At 43.3% G+C, this 18,740-nt stretch overlaps 2 protein-coding genes across 2 annotated transcripts in view; one reads left to right on the top strand and one right to left on the bottom strand.

The window, feature by feature from the left end:
• Positions 1-11,129, top strand: part of REV3L (REV3 like, DNA directed polymerase zeta catalytic subunit) — a 203,923-nt gene extending 192,794 nt beyond the window's left edge. Inside the window, exons 29-32 of the mRNA XM_053590624.1 lie at positions 491-681; positions 1,359-1,605; positions 3,674-3,883; positions 10,009-11,129. Of these exons, the coding sequence (XP_053446599.1) occupies positions 491-681; positions 1,359-1,605; positions 3,674-3,883; positions 10,009-10,149 (789 nt within the window). The 3' untranslated portion in view covers positions 10,150-11,129. The remainder of the gene's footprint in view (positions 1-490; positions 682-1,358; positions 1,606-3,673; positions 3,884-10,008) is intronic.
• Positions 11,130-15,734: 4,605 nt separating this feature from the next.
• On the bottom strand, positions 15,735-17,939 carry LOC128586309 (uncharacterized; the record flags this gene model as incomplete). Its single annotated transcript, XM_053592018.1, is given in 1 exon segment — positions 15,735-17,939. A coding segment is annotated over 1 exon segment (2,205 nt), but the record flags the coding sequence as incomplete, so codon positions are not given.
• Between the last annotated feature and the right edge of the window lie 801 nt (positions 17,940-18,740).

Genomic DNA, 18,740 nt, shown 5'->3' with positions numbered 1-18,740 from the left:
GTCCACTGTATGAATCCATTGCATGTTTCCAGCACAAGAAATTCTGTCACGGTTATTTGTCAACACTATAAAAAGTACAAGGCTGATTTTGATTTTATTGCTTGGTCTGGTGATCTTTAAATTTTTCTGTGTTCTTTCTTTAACTGAATCAGCTTCTTTTTATAATGATAAATAAAAAACAATACATGAAATCATGTCTGGTTCATTGTGCCTAAAGTGCTTTGACTAAGAAAAACATCAGTGTTTTATGTTGCTCGTCACATAGCAGATGTTTCATCTGTATATCATTCTAATATTATTTTCCTCAAGTGACATGATACTCTATATTTTTAGGAATAGAAAGCTATATCAAGTCCCAAATGTTTTCTGATTGCTAATATTTTTATTATCTAATGGTACATAACATTATTTCAGTAAGTCAGTAGGTATATAATGATGAGACATACCAGGGGATATTTTATCTTTACATGCATAACTTTTTTGTTTTCAGATACTTGAGTGTTCTCTAAAGCTGCTATTTGAAACAAGAGATATAAGTCTAATTAAACAGTATGTTCAGCGACAATGTATGAAGCTTCTGGAAGGAAAGGCCAGCATACAAGATTTTATCTTTGCTAAGGAATACAGAGGAAGTTTTTGTTATAAACCTGGAGCTTGTGTGCCAGCCCTTGAACTTACAAGGTAATGATAGCCTCAGTACCTAGCCAAGATAGTCCTGGGATTCTGTACAGACTTAGAGTAAATGAAAAGACACCTGGTCTACAGGCACAGACACCACTGTTTCTCTACCTGCCCACATGAAACATTACTGAAGGTTAGTGAATGCTCCCCGTACTTGGTAAGCTATGAAGAGGAAATCCTCTTCTGGACTTTCCTTGAGAAGCTTAATGGAATGAAATTGTGATCTAATACAGAGCTTGATTTGTTTGTTTTTCCCACATCATAATCACTAGGTATTCCTTAGTATCGATCTACCAAAGCACTTACCTGGTATACATTCTAGAATCAGATAGTTTAACCAGCTAAATTTTCTCTTGGCCTTCATTGTTAGATTTACAATAGCACTTACTTTTAGGGATAAAAAAAAATCTTAAGCTAGTTGATATCTGCCAACTCATATTATTTTCCAGGTATTAATGATTTACAGAGTAATTTTTAAACTCATATACTACATAGTATATCTACTTGGCGCCAACTAAGTGAAATGTATATCGTTCTCAAAAAAGTAGTAACTCTAATTTGGAAGTACTCCCTATATATTTTTCATGGTTTTATTAATGTTAAATTCTGATTTAATTTGCTGAAAAGATGCCTTCTATGACAGTCTTTGAATGTATATTTTATTTGGATTTCAATAGAAAAATGCTTACTTATGACCGACGTTCTGAGCCACGAGTTGGGGAGCGAGTACCATACGTCATTATTTATGGGACCCCTGGAGTACCACTTATCCAGCTGGTAAGGCGCCCAGTGGAAGTCCTCCAGGACCCAACACTAAGACTGAATGCCACTTACTACATCACCAAGCAAATCCTCCCGCCCCTGGCAAGAATCTTCTCCCTTATCGGTATTGATGTCTTCAGCTGGTATCATGAATTACCAAGGGTAAGCTTGCCAAATAGTACATGTGCTCTAGCTACAAGAGATTTCACTTCAAATTTCCAGTGAACTAAAGATTTTATTTATGTGCTGTGAAAAGCAAAAAGATACTCTATTTATCGTAACCTGTCAAAGATGCCACACTCTTCTAGTTTCCTAAAAGAGAAACTTTGGACTTTTACACCTTTCCAGCTTCTAGAAGGATGGCCAAATTATAGAAATATTAAACTCCCCCAATTATTTCAATGATAAATACTTAGCCACAAAATAATTGAAAATAAACCAGGTAATAGAAAATAAATGGGGAGCAAAAATTGTTTCAGAATGGATGTTTAAAAAGTGTATAGAATTTAGGCTTGGTGCCTGTAGCACACTGGTTACGGTGCTAGCCACATGCATCAAGCCTGGTGGGTTCAAACCCAGCCCAGGCCAGCTAAACAACAATGACAACTGCAACAACAACAAAATAGCCGGGTATTATGGTGAGCACCTGTACTCCTACTACTTGGGAGAGTGAGGCAAGAGAATCACTTAATCCCCAGAGTTTGAGGTTGCTGTGAGCTACGACACCACAGCACTCTACCAAAAGTGACATAGTTGAAACTCTGTCTCAAAAAAAAAAAAAAAAAAACATTATCAGGGAGTTGTAGCTCATGCCTATAAGGTTAGCACTCTGGGAGGGCAAGATGGAAGGACTGCTTGAGCTCAGGAGTTCGAGACCAGTCTCAACAAGAGGGAGACAAAAAAATTAAAAACTAGTAGCAGATGGTGGCATGTGCCTGAAGTCCCAGCTACTTGGGAGGCTAAAGTAGAAGAATCAGTTGAGCCTAGGAATTTGAGGTTGTAGTGAGCTATGAAGATGCCACTGCACTCTAGCTAGGGCAAAGGTGTGAGACACTGTCTCAAAAATAAATTATTATATTATTATACCCTTACAGTATTCTCCTAGTATCCTATAAATCACCTGGCATTGAGAGTTACATGGTTAGCCTTTTACAAGTGTTATTGGCTTAACATTCTTGCTGGTCATGAAATGAAAATTAGTCATTAAATCTGAGCTTCCTGGCCTAGAGGCAGAATACACGCTCAGAACACCTATATTAGCCTATAATTGGGCAAAATCACCTAACACAAAGCCTATCGTGATCTCTGAAACCAGTATTAACTTGAAATGAAGAATTCATAGCCCAATTTGTGCAACCTAAACACTCTCAATCAGAATTCCTTCCATTGTCCTCTATGTGAATGGCAGAAAACTTTAAGAAAAAGGGGGGTGGGGAGGAACCAATTTATCTCATGATAGTAAGATCAAAGTTCCATGCTTTCATCAAACTTATGTCATTTCTGAGGCCCCAGTATAAAACAGTATCTGGTACATAGTAGCTACTCAGTATTTGAATGAATGAATGCCTGAGTAAACCTTAATTATCATGAAAATAGGCTTAGCTGCCTGTAGCTTAGCAGCTAGGGCACTGGCCACATACACCTGGGTTGACAGGTTCAAAACTGGCCTGGGCCTACTAAACAATAATGACAACTACAACGAAAAAATAGCTGGCATTGTGGCGGGCGCCTGTAGTCCCAGCTACTTGAGAGGCTGAGACAAGAGAATTGCTTAAGCCCAAGAGTTTGAGGTTGCTATGAGCTATGATGCCGTGGCACTCTACCAAGGGTGACATAGTGAAACTCTGTCTCAAAAAAAAGGGGGGGAGAAGGGGGTGGCACCCACCTGTAGCTCAGTGGGTAGGGTGCTGGCCACAGACACCAAGGCTGGCAGGTCCGAATCCAGCCCGAGCCAGCTAAAAACAACAACAACTGCAACAACAAAAAAAAATAGCCAGGCGTTGTGGCAGGCACCTATAGTCCCTTCTTGGGAGGCTAAGGCAAGAGAACCATTTAAGCTTAAGAGTTTGAGATTGCTGTGAGCTGTGATACCACAGCACTCTACCCAGAGTGACAGCTTGAGACTCTGTCTCCAAAAAAAAAAAAAAAAAATCATGAAAATAGCAGTTTTATGAAGCTAGTTCTTCTATGAAGCTGGTTCCAACTTATTTCTGAATTGATGTCTTTATAGATCCAAAAAGCCACCAGCTGCTCTCGAAATGAACCTGAAGGGCGGAAAGGCACTATTTCACAATATTTCACTACCTTACACTGTCCTGTGTGCGATGACCTGACTCAGCGTGGCATCTGTAATAAATGTCGGAGCCAACCTCAGCATGTTGCAGTCATCCTCAATCAAGAAATTCGCGAGTTGGAACGTAAACAGGAACAACTTGTAAAGGTATGGCCTTATTTGATAGACCTGCAATCCAAAGCCATCAGATTTTTCAGGGAGACATAGTTTGATGTATAAATATATAACCCTAAAATCTACCTTATAATGTTGTTTAGATCTTTCATATTTGTACTTAATTTTGTCTGATTGCTAGATTGGTCTTGAACTGAGAGATATTAGAATCTCTTGTTTTAATATGTTTTTATTTCTCATTACATCTCCAATTGTTTCTGCTTTATGAAAATTTCAAAAAGTAGGGGCAGTGCCTATGGCTCAGTGAGTAGGGTGCCTCCCCATATAACGAGGGTGTGGTGGGTTCAAACCCGGCCCCAACCAAACTGCAACAAAAAAATAGCCGGGCATTGTGGTGAGTGCCTGTAGTCCCAGCTACTCAGGAGGCTGAGGCAAGAGAATTTCCTAAGCTCAAGAGCTAGAGATTGCTGTGAACTGTGACGCCACAGCACTCTACTGAGGGTGACAAAATGAGACTCTGTCTCTAAAGAAAAAAGAAAATTTCAAAAAGTAGAAGTACTACAAATGACATGATTGCTACAATATAAAACTAAGTAATTAATTATAAACTGACAAACAAAATGATCCCTCCACTTGGACATTCTAACATGCTCATATTAAACAATATGAAATCAATTACACATAGAATTCCAGGTGGCCAGAGAAGATCTCAGAGAAAAAATTCTTCACCTTTAATACTTCTAATAATATGAAAGAATAAAGACTAATGAAGTAGACATCTGAAATTTTTTGAAAAAATAAGCCAAAGGATAGCAAAAAGAAAGAATCCATAAAGGTTAAAATAGATACTTTTTAAATGTCTGCTTGTTATGAGCTAAAAAGTAAGTGTCCAGGTTGTAGTGATTAAACTTTTAAATATAAGCCTGAATTGAGCTATAATGCTAAGGGTCTAAATAACCAGTAAAGGATCTTGAAACTAGGGTTAAATTTAGTGAGTCAAGTAATTCTATTACTATTAACTAGAGTTAAATTTAGTGTGTCAAGTAATTCTATCTAGGTTTATTTATGAGACAAGCACAGAGTGCTTAAATATTTATCAGTTTGTCCTGGCACCTTACTATAGGTGCAGTTCAGAGCTGTAATACAGAAATTCTGTATTTGGGAATAGATTTGAGTCTCTTAGCAGAGATATAATTATCCAAGCCTTCATTGTAGAACAGTGTTCTCCATCTTCATGGAACATACTGAGTGTAGGTTTCTAAGCAGTTTGCTGTGGCAGTATCATAATATTGGAAACAATTACCATGGTACTCAGGAAGATACACCCTTTAGTCAACTGGAAGATACTGGAGCAAAGAACAAAAATTCACTGCTATGTAAGACATCTTTAAAACAGAAGCTGTTTGATAAATATAGGTCAAAGAATTCACTAGAGCATTTGATTTTCTCTTAAAAGACAGTCTAGAGGGGCCAGGCACGGTGGCTCACGCCTATAATCCTAGCACTCTGGGAGGCCGCGGCAGGTGGATTGCTTGAACTCAGGAGTCTGAGACCAGCCTGAGCAAGAGCAAGACCCCTTCTCTAGAAAAAGTAGCCAGGTGTTGTGGCAGGCACTGTAGTCCCAGCTCCTTGGGAGGCTGAGGCAAGAGGATAGCTTGAGCCCAAGAGTTTGAGATTGCCATGAGCTATGATGCCACAGCACTCTACCAGGGCAACATAGTGAGATTCTGTCTCAAAAAAAAAGAAAAAAAGACAATCTAAAGTAGCTGCTATCTGGTATCCCTTTTTTAATCATTTGAATATGCTATTCAAGTGAAAAATCAACCCATGTTTCTTGACCATTGGAGTACTCACTGGCATCCTTGTTAATTTTTTAGTTGTTTTTCTTGTTTTATCATCTTTTTTTAACTATATTATTTATATATGTGACTTGAGCCTCTATTGGTTAAAATCGATCATTATATACTAATGTACACAGCTATGGTTTAATAAAAAAAAAATCGATCATTATATATATATAAAAATATATATAAATATTAAAATGCTTCTCTTTTTATTTTATTTTTTTTTTTTGTAGAGACAGAGTCTCACTGTACCGCCCTCAGTAGAGTGCCGTGGCGTCACACGGCTCACAGCAACCTCTAGCTCTTAGGCTTATGCTATTCTCTTGCCTCAGCCTCCCAAGTAGCTGGGACTACAGGCGCCCACCACAACGCCCGGCTATTTTTTTTTGTTGTTGTTGCAGTTTGGCCAGGGCTGGGTTTGAACCCACCACCCTCGGCATATGGGGCCGGCGCCCTACTCACTGAGCCACAGGTGCCACCCAATGCTTCTCTTTTTAAAAATTGCCTTATAGTTTATTGTTTTCCTTAAGATCAAATCTTATTATACATCAGAATCACTTTGGAGCCTTAAAACATAATAGATTCTTAGGCTCTCATGCCCAGAAATTCTGATTCACTGGTCTGGGATGGGAGTCAGGCATTAGTTTTAAGCTCATTGTTAACCAGGGTTGAGAACCACTGGTCCAGACCACTAATTTCAAGTACACATTGTTTGATTTTTTTTCACAATGGCATTTTCTCTTCTGAAATAAGAAAATGAATAACTTTTATTGCCCCGGCCCGCGGGGAATTCAACGGGGACCTGGGAAACAAAGGGGTCAGTCGAATGAGGGGACAAGAGACACGAAAGAATGAGAGCAAGTCAAGAGTCTGATCAAGCTCCGTCGAGTTTATTTTTCAGCTGGGCTTAAAAGCACACAAACGAGGAAGTAACTAAGGGCTATTCCTAACAGGGCGGGGAGGGGGCTAGTTTCTGGAAAATTACTAGGAGAAGGACCCTAAGGCAGGGGGTGCATTTTTGAGGAGATACGCAAGGGGAAAGTACCATTGCTGTTTACGGTTGAATTCCTGAGAATAGTTTGCTCGTAAAATCAAGATAGCAAGGGGCATTTTTGTGATATGTTTTGGCTCCCGGCATCTCCTCCCTTTTAGTTTTTTAAATTGTTGGGGTCTGTCAGTTGTCGGCTAGAAGAGAGGGCATTAACCTTTTGGGGGGAAGTATTGACCTGATTCCTCCCGCGGGCATAATGACCGCATGATAAGTTTCAGCGTCTTTTGGGGAGGAGAGGGGAAATTTTTACGACACTAACCTCTATGCAAATCAGGTTTGCTTCCAAGGGACTCAGAGAGGCTGTTTATGCCTTCCCTTTGCAGTGTCTTTATTGCACCCCGTAAAAAGGTACCCAGGTTGTACTCACATAGGATGGTGAGTCAACGTGCATAGCTCTGAGTGCTTACGTGGTTCCCGGAGGAGTATCTTCGTTGTTAGGTTCGGCAAGACCCCGGTCTGCAAGGTCGAGTCTATGATAATGGACTTGAATGGGTTTTGATGCCAGGGAGTCAATCTGTGATTTGATAAAATTCATGATTTTGTTAAAAATAATGGGTCCAAGGGTGATTATTAATAGCAAGCTAATAAGGGGACCTGCAAGGGGCATGAGTAAGGAGTACATGGAGGATTTTCACCACTCGTTTGCCTCAGATGAAAATTTTTGTTTTTGTAAATCTAAGCTAAATTTATGAAGTTTGTCAATCTGTGTTTCTACTATGCCTGATTCATTAACAAAGTAACAACATTCTTCTTGTAGAAATAGACAAAGTCAGTAAAATTAAGAAAAATGGTAGAACTGCATCCAGAAGGCGGGCAGTTGGCAGTGGCTAGGAGGTGGCCGAAACCTTTTTTCATCAGTTGAGTTTTTGGTTAAATAAAAGCACCAAGCGAAGGGCTTGGTAACTGCTGAAACAGGTTGGCCCAGTGCCGGGAGGCAGAAGATCAGGAGATAAGGCAGCATCATGGATAGAAATCCGTGGTTCTGGAAGGAAAAGGAGAAAGATAATCTCAAGGAGGTTCTTCTCTCTGGATTTTAGATTTGTTATCAATTTGTTTTACTAATTTTTCAGGCAGCCATCTGGCTGCATTTTCTTTGGTATCAAATAGGCATACGGATCCTCGGCCCCAGATAAGAACTGGGTCTGGGCCGTTCCATTTTGAGGTGAGTGGATCCTTCCATAGGACTGTGGCATAATTGTTATTTGTTTCTGGGTGCCAAAGGCGGTCAGCGGCAGACTTGCCCTGGGCATCTATATTTAAAAAATTAAGGATTAGGAGCCTGGGGGAAAATTTAGCTTGTATAATGTTACTATCATAGGGACTACGTCCCATGAGTTTATCCCTAGTCCATTTCTTGGAGGTCTTATTTTCAAGATTACGGGCTGCTGTTTCTTTGTAGTTATCAGCATATTCGGTTCTCCAGAGGACATAATCACCTCCAGGCAGGGTGGCACGGGTTATAAAGAACCAATCATTTGGAGTGAGCCACCGCTGGCTCAGAGATTCAACTATAGATATAGTGAAAGGGGCTGTGGGGCCATAGAGGGACACAGCAGTTTTTAATTCTTTAACATGCTTGAAATTCAAGCGACGATACTGCTGATCAGCAGTTTCAGCTTTTTCAGCATCTGAGTCAGAGGCCTCGTGGTCATTATCTGAGGCGTCATCTGTCAAGGGGTGTTCGTCCCCATCAGAGAGAGGTTTTGGTTCTGATTCGGGAGGGGGATTCCCTTTTATCTTAGTTACAGGAAAGGCATGCAGCACCTTTAAAGGTTTTTGTTTTGAGCTATGTTTATGAAACGTTGGAGTGGGGGGGGGTTAGTTCTAATTCTAAAGCACATAACTCTTGAATGAGTTTTAAATGTTCCTTCCTTGTTTGGACTAAGTCCTTAAGGGAGGAGACCTCTTGACATAATTTGCGTTTGAGATTTTCAATTGGAGTGGCTACACCTAGAATCGGAGCACAAAATGGAGAGGCAGAAGCATAGGAAGGGGGATGATTTAGGACGGAGGGGAAGGGAGGCCAGTCAGAATTATGATACTTAGCGGCCTCCTCTTCCCGGGTGCTCGTTTCTTCGGTGGAGAGGGAGTCGGGAGGGGGCTTCTCAAGGGAGGGGTATAGGGAATTAATAGGAGGTTTGGGAAGTTCAGGATTGAGGGGAGTGTCAGACTCAGGCATAGGAACAGAAACAGAAGGGCAGGCTGAGGGTGGTCTGGAATGTTCTTTAAGCGCCTTCTCTCCTTCTTTAACAACCTCTTGGACATCAGGCCATTGGTTGTAAGTTTTTAAAGTATCATAGATCAAGTTCCAGTAGGAAAATGCCTGAATGGGGATTTTTTCAGGGCCGAATGTTCTATAATAATCTTTTAGACAATCACCGACTCTAATCCATCTCAGAACATCAATAGTGCCTTTTTGGGGGAACCAAGGACAGATATCACCAATAAAAACAAAAAATTTATAGAGATCTTTTTTCTTTACCCGAATTCCTCGTGTCTTGAGGGACTCCTTGAGTCCCTGAATAAACAAGTCATGTTTACTTAACGTTTGTCCCATAAACTCGTTGCTTTCTCTTACCTTGACGGATCAGACTCGCAAGTGGGCAATTCTGCGGCAATCGCGGTGCGGATCTTCACTCACGTCCTCCTTGTGGCGTGGCGATCACAGTGCGGATTTTCACTCACAACCTTGGTGTTGCGGCAATCCAATGATAAGGGTACCCTTACTGGCAGCAATGTTCGATGACACCCCCTTACCCTTGCCCCACGTTTGGGCACCAATTGCCCCGGCCCGCGGGGAATTCAACGGGGACCTGGGAAACAAAGGGGTCAGTCGAATGAGGGGACAAGAGACACGAAAGAATGAGAGCAAGTCAAGAGTCTGATCAAGCTCCGAAGAGTTTATTTTTCAGCTGGGCTTAAAAGCACACAAACGAGGAAGTAACTAAGGGCTATTCCTAACAGGGCGGGGAGGGGGCTAGTTTCTGGAAAATTACTAGGAGAAGGACCCTAAGGCGGGGGGTGCATTTTTGAGGAGATATGCAAGGGGAAAGTACCGTTGCTGTTTACGGTTGAATTCCTGAGAATAGTTTGCTCATAAAATCAAGATAGCAAGGGGCATTTTTGTGATATGTTTTGGCTCCCGGCATTTTATGATTGGCATATAAAAGGATAATCTAATTTGAAAAAAATACTTTTTCTAGTTTTTATTAATTAGGTAGTTTATTATGTGGATTTTAATATAATTTTTCTTTTGCTTTCAGATATGCAAGAATTGTACAGGTTGCTTTGATCGACATATCCCATGTGTTTCTCTGAACTGCCCAGTACTTTTCAAACTCTCTCGAGTAAATAGAGAATTATGCAAGGCACCATATCTCCGGCAATTACTAGACCAGTTTTAAATTGTCAGTGTCACAGAATTCCAGGTGCTATTGTTTTCAGTGTTCACCACTAAACTGTTGTGCATGGTGCTTTTTCAACTTTCATCAAGTCAAGGATGTTCATTGTCTGTTATCTAAAGACTCTGACGACTTTTATGCTGATTTAAAAAACTGTACTTGTTGCTCTGAATAGCTCACTTCTTACAATGTACAAATTCCTCATTCTTTCACCTTTTTAACATTGATTTATAATGCAGGTGTTGGATTTGCTCCAGTATGTGTGCCATCTTGTAAATCCATTTTAGTAGATTATGTTTACTTCCCTGTGGAAGGAGCACTGAAAACCTCTTAAAGAAAAATCATTCGTGTGTTTTCCTTAACTGTCTGTATCAGGACGTGTAACTTAGAGATATCCATTCACTTTATAATTTTGACTGCAAAATATTTTGTAAATACACTTTTTTACTTTTCAAACAACTAAGTAAAATAATGTGCAATGAATTTTATACAGATAATTTTCAAGTTGTTTGGTATATTTCTTCTAGGTTTTGCTTGACTCAAAGTAGATTGTTATTTTGATCAAACTGTGCAAACAATAGTACCATGTGTAGCATTTTGAAACATTATTTTCTAAAAACCGCTGTCTTGCTTTAGCTATTAATGGGGCATTGTGAGGAACTGTGCAAAAACATTTTTGTTACAAACCTGTGGGCCTGTTGCAATACTTTAAAAATAAAAAATTTTATTCCATTTTTGCTTGTTTTGTATAGACATTTCTATTGCTTCTAAATATGCTTAAAATATTTTCTTTCCTTATGTACTGTACAGTTAATCTTATTTCCCATCATCTTGAACACAAAATGTGTATTTAGAATATTTGTATAACTGTATAAAATGAAAAAGGAACTATGTGGTCAGTGCATTGTTTTTTAAACTGGAAATCATTTTGTTTTAAAAGTTAATAATGGAAACCATATTAAAATTGAATAAAATATGAAATATGGCAGTGTGACTTCATCTTTCTTGTAAGCTTACATTGATTATATTGACCCTATCCTTTTCTGAATTTTATAACTCATTCTTTTTTTTTTTTTTGAGACAGAGTCTCTATGTCACCCTTGGTAAAGTGCTGTGGTGTCACAGCTCACAGCAACCTCCAACTCTTGGGCTTAAGCAATTCTCTTGCCTCAGCCTCCCAAGTAGCTGGGACTACAGGCAACCGCCACAATTCCCAGCTATTTTTTTTGCAGTTGTCATTGTTGTTTATCTGGCCCCAGGCCAGGTTTGAACCTGCCAACTTCAGTGTTTGTGGCTGTCACTGTAACCACTGTGCTACAAGTGCCACACCTATAATTCATTTTTAGATCCTGATTAATGTTGTAATTCCCTTACCAAAACTTGTAGGAATTAAAAAAAAAAATAGTCTAGGAAAAATTTAGCCCTCATTCATAGATAGTTCTGAGAAGGTACTAGTAACGATCTTCATTGTTCATTTTCATGTAAATGTAATTAATCTTGAGGCTAGGACTTTTTACATTATTTTTTAAAAACTTAAATGCCGATTTTTATATGCCTATTTTTAAATAGAAAAATGTTTTTATTGTAACACAAATAGTTCATCCAATTATTTACCAGAAATAGGTCTTCCATTGCCAGAAAATACACTTCCAAATACTGGATTAGTGCTCTGAAAATCATATGGTAAATATGGCATCCAGGAGATACACATCCTATCCCTGAGCATATTTCTCTCAAGTCTTACTGAAACATAATGAATCCCCACTTCTGGGGATTTGTTGTTGTTAGGTTGGGCTTAGGTCTCAGAATCGGTTTTCTCACCCTTGTGAGGGTGAACATTGGTGAAATGTTCTGTTACTTTCTCTTCTATGATCTATACCAGGGGTCCTCAAACTGCAGCCCGCGGGCCACATGAGGCGGTGTGATTGTATTTGTTCCTGTTTTGTTTTTTTACTTCAAAATAAGATATGTGCACTGTACATAGGAATTTGTTCATAGTTTTGTGTTTTTTTTTTAACTATGGTCCGGCCCTCCAATGGTCTGAGGGACAGTGAATTGGCCCCCGTTTAAAAGTTTGAGGATGCCTATTCTATATGTTGGGACTTACTCTCCCATTATCTCTTTCTCATCCCAGTAACCCAACACAATATTTTCAACAGACTAACCGTTTTAACCTCATTGTAATTGGACACAGCCATATTAACAAATTGTTTTTCAACACAAATGCCCCAAACTAGGTCAGTTTTAGATGCTTAGTATATATCTGGTTCCCTTTTCTGCAAGTCCATCTGTCTCCTCGGAAACTATCCTTGGATTCTGTAGCTCAACTGCCTCTTAATGAGATCTGTTTGCTGTTTTCATAATTCACCTGGAAGGGTACTGAAATTTGTTTTTTGTTTTGTTTTGTTTTTTGAGACAGTCTCATTTGGTCACCCTTGGTAGAGTGCCCTGGCATCTTAGCTCACAGCTGAAAGACTTGGGGCAGGACCCCCCACTCTGCCCTGAGCTCCGACGACCCCCCAATCAACCACAAGAGACGGCGCTTGATGCAAAACGCAAGAGGATTTTATTCCAGCATGCTGGGACTTGACTCACAACTCTTTTAGGAGCCGAGAAGTCAAGCCCTGAACAGCAGTTTTTACAAGCTTATAAAGGCAAAAACCACAAAGTAGGGAGGGGCAGCAGACATAGCAGGGGCTTTAGGGAGGGGTAGGAGACATAGCAGGGGCTTTAGGGAGGGGTAGCAGATATAGGGGCTTTTCCAGATAAGAAGAACTCTGGTTCATTACTCATCTATCTTAAGACAAGATCAGCAGTCAAACATTTGCTTAGTTTTTTTCATTCAGAACCAGTTACCGGTTATCTGCTTCAGCTTGGGGCTATTTCCTAGGATAGTTACAAAAGGTCACATTCTTATGGTAGGGGGCGAGGGATGCTGCTACATATCTGGTCCCCCCCACCCTTTGGATTTGGTAGTACTTTCCTTCATTCCCCCATTTGTTTTTTGGGAAGTTCTAATCATGGAACTTCTGGCTATGGTCCTTTCCACCGTGGTTCAAGGTTGGCTGTCCGTTGGCGCCGGATGTACACCAAATCTCCAACCTGGAACTGGTGAGATTATTTGCAGATCTCCGGGCTTGTAGGCTTCGATCAGCCGGCTCCACACTTTCTTTTGCACAGTTTCAAGGGCTTTTAATCTGGTGTATAGAGATTGAGAGGAGTAAGATTCTGGGGAAGGGAGGTGCTGCATGGCAATGAGCGGGGGGGGGTAAGCTCCATATACTAGGGGTGTTGCGCACACGGAACAGGGTAAAGGGAAGGAGGACTGTCCAGTCAGTAATGCCAGTCTCTAAGGATAATTTAGTCATGGCCTCTTTTAGGGTTCTATTCATCCTCTCTACCTGCCCTGAGCTCTGGGGCTGATAAGCACAATGTAATTTTCATTCAAGCCCAAGGATTTTGGCCAAACCCTGACTAACCTGGGCAACGAAAGCGGGACCGTTGTCGGATCCGATTACTTTGGGTAGCCCAAATTTTGGGAAAGTCTCTTCTAATATTATTTTGGCCACAACTTGAGCAGTCTCCCTCTTTGTAGGAAAAGCTTCGACCCATCCTGAGAAAGTGTCTATGAACACTAGCAAGTACTTGTATCTGTACTTAGCTGGTTTAATCTCTGTAAAATCTGTTTCCCAGTAGCTTTCAGGGCGAAGCCCTCGGAGTCGTTTTCCCTGAGATACTAATTGGCAAGGTCTGCACTCTTTTACAGCTGCATATTTAAAGTTTTTGATAAGGGGGGGTGCTATTTCTTTAAGGCTAGGCCTTAAAGTGTTTTCATATAGCGGTAGGATGTTGAGCCCTTGAGCCGCTAGCTTAGCTTCTCGGTCGGCTCTTTGGTTTCTCTCGGCAACTCTGGACCCCCCTTTCTGATGTCCAGGGTAGTGGATTATGGCCACCCTCTTAGGGAGGTGAACAGCCTCCAGTAGACTTAGGATTTCTTCCCTGTGTTTAATTTCTTTTCCTGCTGAAGTCAACAGTCCTCGCTGTCTGTAAATGGCCCCATGGACATGGGCTGTAGCAAAAGCATACCTGCTATCGGTGTATATGTTAACTTTTTTTCCTTCTGCCAAACGTAAGGCCTGGGTCAAGGTGACCAGCTCGGCCTTCTGGGCTGACGTCCCTTCAGGCAGACTGCTTGCCCAGATGGTCTGCTTATCGTCCACCACCGCCGCCCCGGCCACCCTTTTACCTTCTATTATGGAGCTGCTCCCATCAGTGAACCAGGTTAATTGGGCATCCGGCAGGGGCTGATCACAGAGGTCCCTCTGAGTTCCAGTCTCCTCAGCCAGTACTTCTTGGCATGTGTGTAATACATCCTCCTGGACAGAGGTATCAGGTAGTAGGGTAGCCGGGTTGAGGATGACAGGCGGGCCAAACTGGACTCTGTCTCCATTTAATAGGAGACTCTGGTAGTGTGTCATGTGGGCATTGGACAGCCACCAGTCAGGGGGCTGTCTGATGATGCTTTCTAAAGCATGGGGGGCAATGACTGTCAACTTCTGCCCCATAGTCAATTTGTCTGCATCTTTTACCAGTACCGCCACTGCCGCCACAGACCTCAGACAGGCTGGCCAACCACCAGCGACGGGGTCTAATTTCTTGGAGAGGTATGCTACCGGTCTTTTCCATGGCCCTAAAGGCTGTGTCAGCACCCCTCGGGCCACTCCTCTCTTCTCATCTACGTATAGGACAAAGGGCTTTGTTACATCTGGTAGAGCCAGGGCCGGGGCTGATAATAATGCCTTTTTAATGTTGTCAAAGGCCCGCTGTTGGCTGGCACCCCACTCGAAGGGAGTGCTTTCCTTGGTCAAAGGGTAGAGGGGAGCTGCCAGAGTAGCAAACCCCGGTATCCATAAGCGGCAGAACCCCGCAGTCCCTAAGAATTCTCGCACCTGGCGGGGCGAGCGGGGAACTGGAATCGGAGTCACAGTATGCTTCCTGGCTTCTGTTAACCATCTCTGCCCTCCTCTTAGGGTGTAACCCAGGTACGTTACCTCTTTCTGGCAGATCTGGGTTTTCTTGGTGGAGGCTCGATGTCCTAAGCGGGCTAGTTCTTCCAGTAACAGTTCTGTGCCCCGATGGCACTCTTCCTTTGTCGTTCCAGCTAATAGTAGGTCATCTACATATTGTAGGAGCGTTACCTGAGGGTGGCTGGCGCGAAAGTGAGCTAGGTCTTGGTGGAGGGCTTCATTTAAGATGGTTGGGGAGTTCTTGAACCCCTGTGGAAGTCGGGTCCATGTCAGTTGCCCTGTCATTCCAGAGTCCGGGTCTTTCCATTCAAATGCGAAGATGTTCTGGCTAGAGGAGTGTAGTTGGAGGCAGAAGAAGGCATCCTTCAAATCCAGGACAGTATACCAGATATGGTTTGGAGGGAGAGAGCTTAACAGATTATAAGGGTTAGGCACGGTGGGGTGGATGTCTTGTGCCTGCTTGTTTACTTCTCTCAAGTCCTGCACAGGGCAATAGTCTCCTGTGCCGGGTTTCTTGATGGGTAATAAGGGGGTGTTCTATGGTGACTGGCACTTTACTAGTATGCCCAGCTGTAGGAGATGCTGAATGTGAGGCCTAATCCCTTCCCGAGCTTCCCTAGTCATAGGATACTGGCGCACTGCCACAGGAGTGGAAGTAGCTTTGAGTTCTATGACTATAGGCAGCCTTTCTGCAGCCAGTCCCATTCCGGCAGTTTCAGCCCATGCCCCGGGATATTTTTCTAGCCAGTCATGTATGAGACTAGTCCCTTTCTCCCGTTGCTTTTCAAAGAGTCTATGTTCATCCTCCAAACGCATGGTCAGGGCTGTTACCCTCTTATTCTGCTTTACCTCTGGGCCATCAGGAGTGAAGGTGATCTGGGCTTCCATTTTGGTGAGTAAATCTCTCCCAAGGAGGGGTGCAGGGCACTCAGGGATAATTAAGAACGAGTGGGTTACCCGTCCCACTCCCAGATCTACTGATCTTCAGGTAGTCCATGAGTACTGCTGATGCCCTGTGGCCCCTACAACCCAAGATTTTTTCTTGGAGACGGGTCCTGATGGTTCGAGTAGGACTGAGTGTTGAGCTCCGGTGTCTACCAGGAACTCAACTGGCTTCCCCTCCACCTTAAGTATTACCCTAGGCTCGGGGAGGGGTTCCGAGCCCCGTCCCCGCTAATCTTCTTCCTCTAAGGCCAGTACTTTCTTCCTTTTTTTAGGACATTCCCTGGCCCAGTGCCCCTTCTCCTTACAGTAGGCACATTGATCCTTATCTAACAGGACATGGTTGCCCAGGCTACCTGACTTCTTAGTTCTATCTTGGGTCTGTTCTTGGCTCTTCTCCCCTACTACTGCGGCCAAAATCCGTGTTAAGTTTTTCTCCTGTCTTCGGTCTCTCTTATTTTCCCTTTCCTCTCTCTCTTTCTCCTTTCTCTGCTCTTTTTCTTCCTCAGTTTCTCTTTTATGGTATACTTTCTCAGCTTCCTTAACTAAATCCTGCAAGGTATAGTCCTGCAATCCTTCAATTCTCTGCAGCTTTCTTTTAATGTCTACAGCTGACTGCCCTATGAAAGTCATAGCCACGGAAGCCCTCTGTCCTTCAGAGGCAGGGTCAAATGGGGTGTAGCGCCTAAAAGCTTCCATTAGACGCTCAAGAAACATGGAGGGGGGTTCCGTGGCCCCCTGTATTACTTCTCTTACCTTAGCCAAATTAGTGGGGCGTCTTGCCGCCCCACGGAGGCCAGCCACTAGAGCCTGGCGATAGACTGTCAGTCGCTCCCTACCTTCTGCCGTGTTGAAGTCCCAGTCAGGTCTGGAGAGGGGAAAGGCAGCCTCGATGATGTTGGGGAGCTGGGTAGGACGCCCGTCCACCCTGAGTACATTCTTCCTAGCTTCTAGTAAAATCCTCTCCCTCTCTTCAGTAGTGAAGAGAGTCTGTATGAGCTGCTGGCAGTCATCCCATGTGGGCTGATGAGAGAACATCAGGGACTCTAGCAGCCCAGTCAGGCGTTGGGGGTCTTCTGAAAAAGGGGGGTGATTAGTTTTCCAGTTATACAGGTCTGCGGAAGAAAATGGCCAGTACTGGAGGGGCTGGAGAGGAGGTGGTCCCTCATCTGTTGCCACCGGCGGGGGGCCGTATGCCCTCAGGGGCAGGGCAACAGTAGTGTCGGGAGACATTCCTCCCCCCCGGTGACTCCTGGTACCTTGTGCGGGCCCCAGTGAAGGTTCCCCTGGAGGTGCAGAGGGGGCAATCACCAGATCCGGCGATGCTGGTCCTCCCTGCCCCGTGACAGGAGCCAAGGCGGGAGGGTATGGGGGAGGAGGGGGCGGAGGGTCGAGGAGAAGATGATCAGTCTGAATTTCCAGGTAGATCTTCTTAGGGGGGTCCGAGCTATCGCCCCTTTTTCTGGAACCGGAAGATTGGACAGCAAGCACCCGAGGATTAGACGGGGGCCTGGATGTGGCAGTCCACGGCCAAACCCAGGGGGGTGGATTCTGCACCAGGTCCTGCCAGACTATGATGTAAGGTTGTTGATCCGGATGGGCTCCCGGTCCTCTCTGAAAAACAATCTCTTTAATAGCAAAAATAAGAGATAAGTCAAAGGTTCCTCCTGAGGGCCAGCCGACGTTAAAAGTAGGCCACTCCGAGGAGCAGAAAGTCTGCCATGGGCCTTTTTTAACCTCTAGTGACAGATCACGACCTCTTCTCTTCACTTCAGTCCAATGATCTAGAGTTAAACTCAGAGGGGTTGTCACAGTCTGTCCCATCGTCAGTGGATATGTCATAAACACAAATAACAGGAATAACAGAAATATTACACGTACAAGGACCCACCTACCACACTTGGTCCTTCACAAGCCTATAACAGAATCAGACGGGCGCGTTTCCCGTAATTTTTGATCGAAGAACCAGACTCGACCAGCGCCCTTACAGCAGGAGACAACCAGGCGTCCCTGGTTCTCCTCAATTCCTGGGGCGTCCCCCAGGATTTCAGCCTGTGGGCACGTCTACCGACCACTGTCCGGCCACTCTCACGAGGTGCCGGACGGCTGCAAAACCGAAAGCGTGCACAGAAAGTCAAACAAAAGACTGAAGACACAGACCAGACAGTTTTCGGGCTACCCCTTTCTTACCTCCAAGGTCGACTCTGCAGGTGAAGGGTGGTCATCAAATCCCGGACGAGCCCCCAAATGAAAGACTTGGGGCAGGAACCCCCACTCTGCCCTGAGCTCCGACGACCCCCCAATCAACCACAAGAGACGGCGCTTGATGCAAAACGCAAGAGGATTTTATTCCAGCATGCTGGGACTTGACTCACAACTCTTTTAGGAGCCGAGAAGTCAAGCCCTGAACAGCAGTTTTTACAAGCTTATAAAGGCAAAAACCACAAAGTAGGGAGGGGCAGCAGACATAGCAGGGGCTTTAGGGAGGGGTAGGAGACATAGCAGGGGCTTTAGGGAGGGGTAGCAGATATAGGGGCTTTTCCAGATAAGAAGAACTCTGGTTCATTACTCATCTATCTTAAGACAAGATCAGCAGCCAAACATTTGCTTAGTTTTTTTCATTCA

Source organism: Nycticebus coucang, chromosome 5 (assembly GCF_027406575.1).
Source record: "Nycticebus coucang isolate mNycCou1 chromosome 5, mNycCou1.pri, whole genome shotgun sequence".
Classification (NCBI taxonomy): Eukaryota; Metazoa; Chordata; class Mammalia; order Primates; family Lorisidae; genus Nycticebus; species Nycticebus coucang.
The sequence above is the reverse complement of the archived record's forward strand: the minus strand, read 5'-3'. Positions and strand labels throughout refer to the sequence as shown.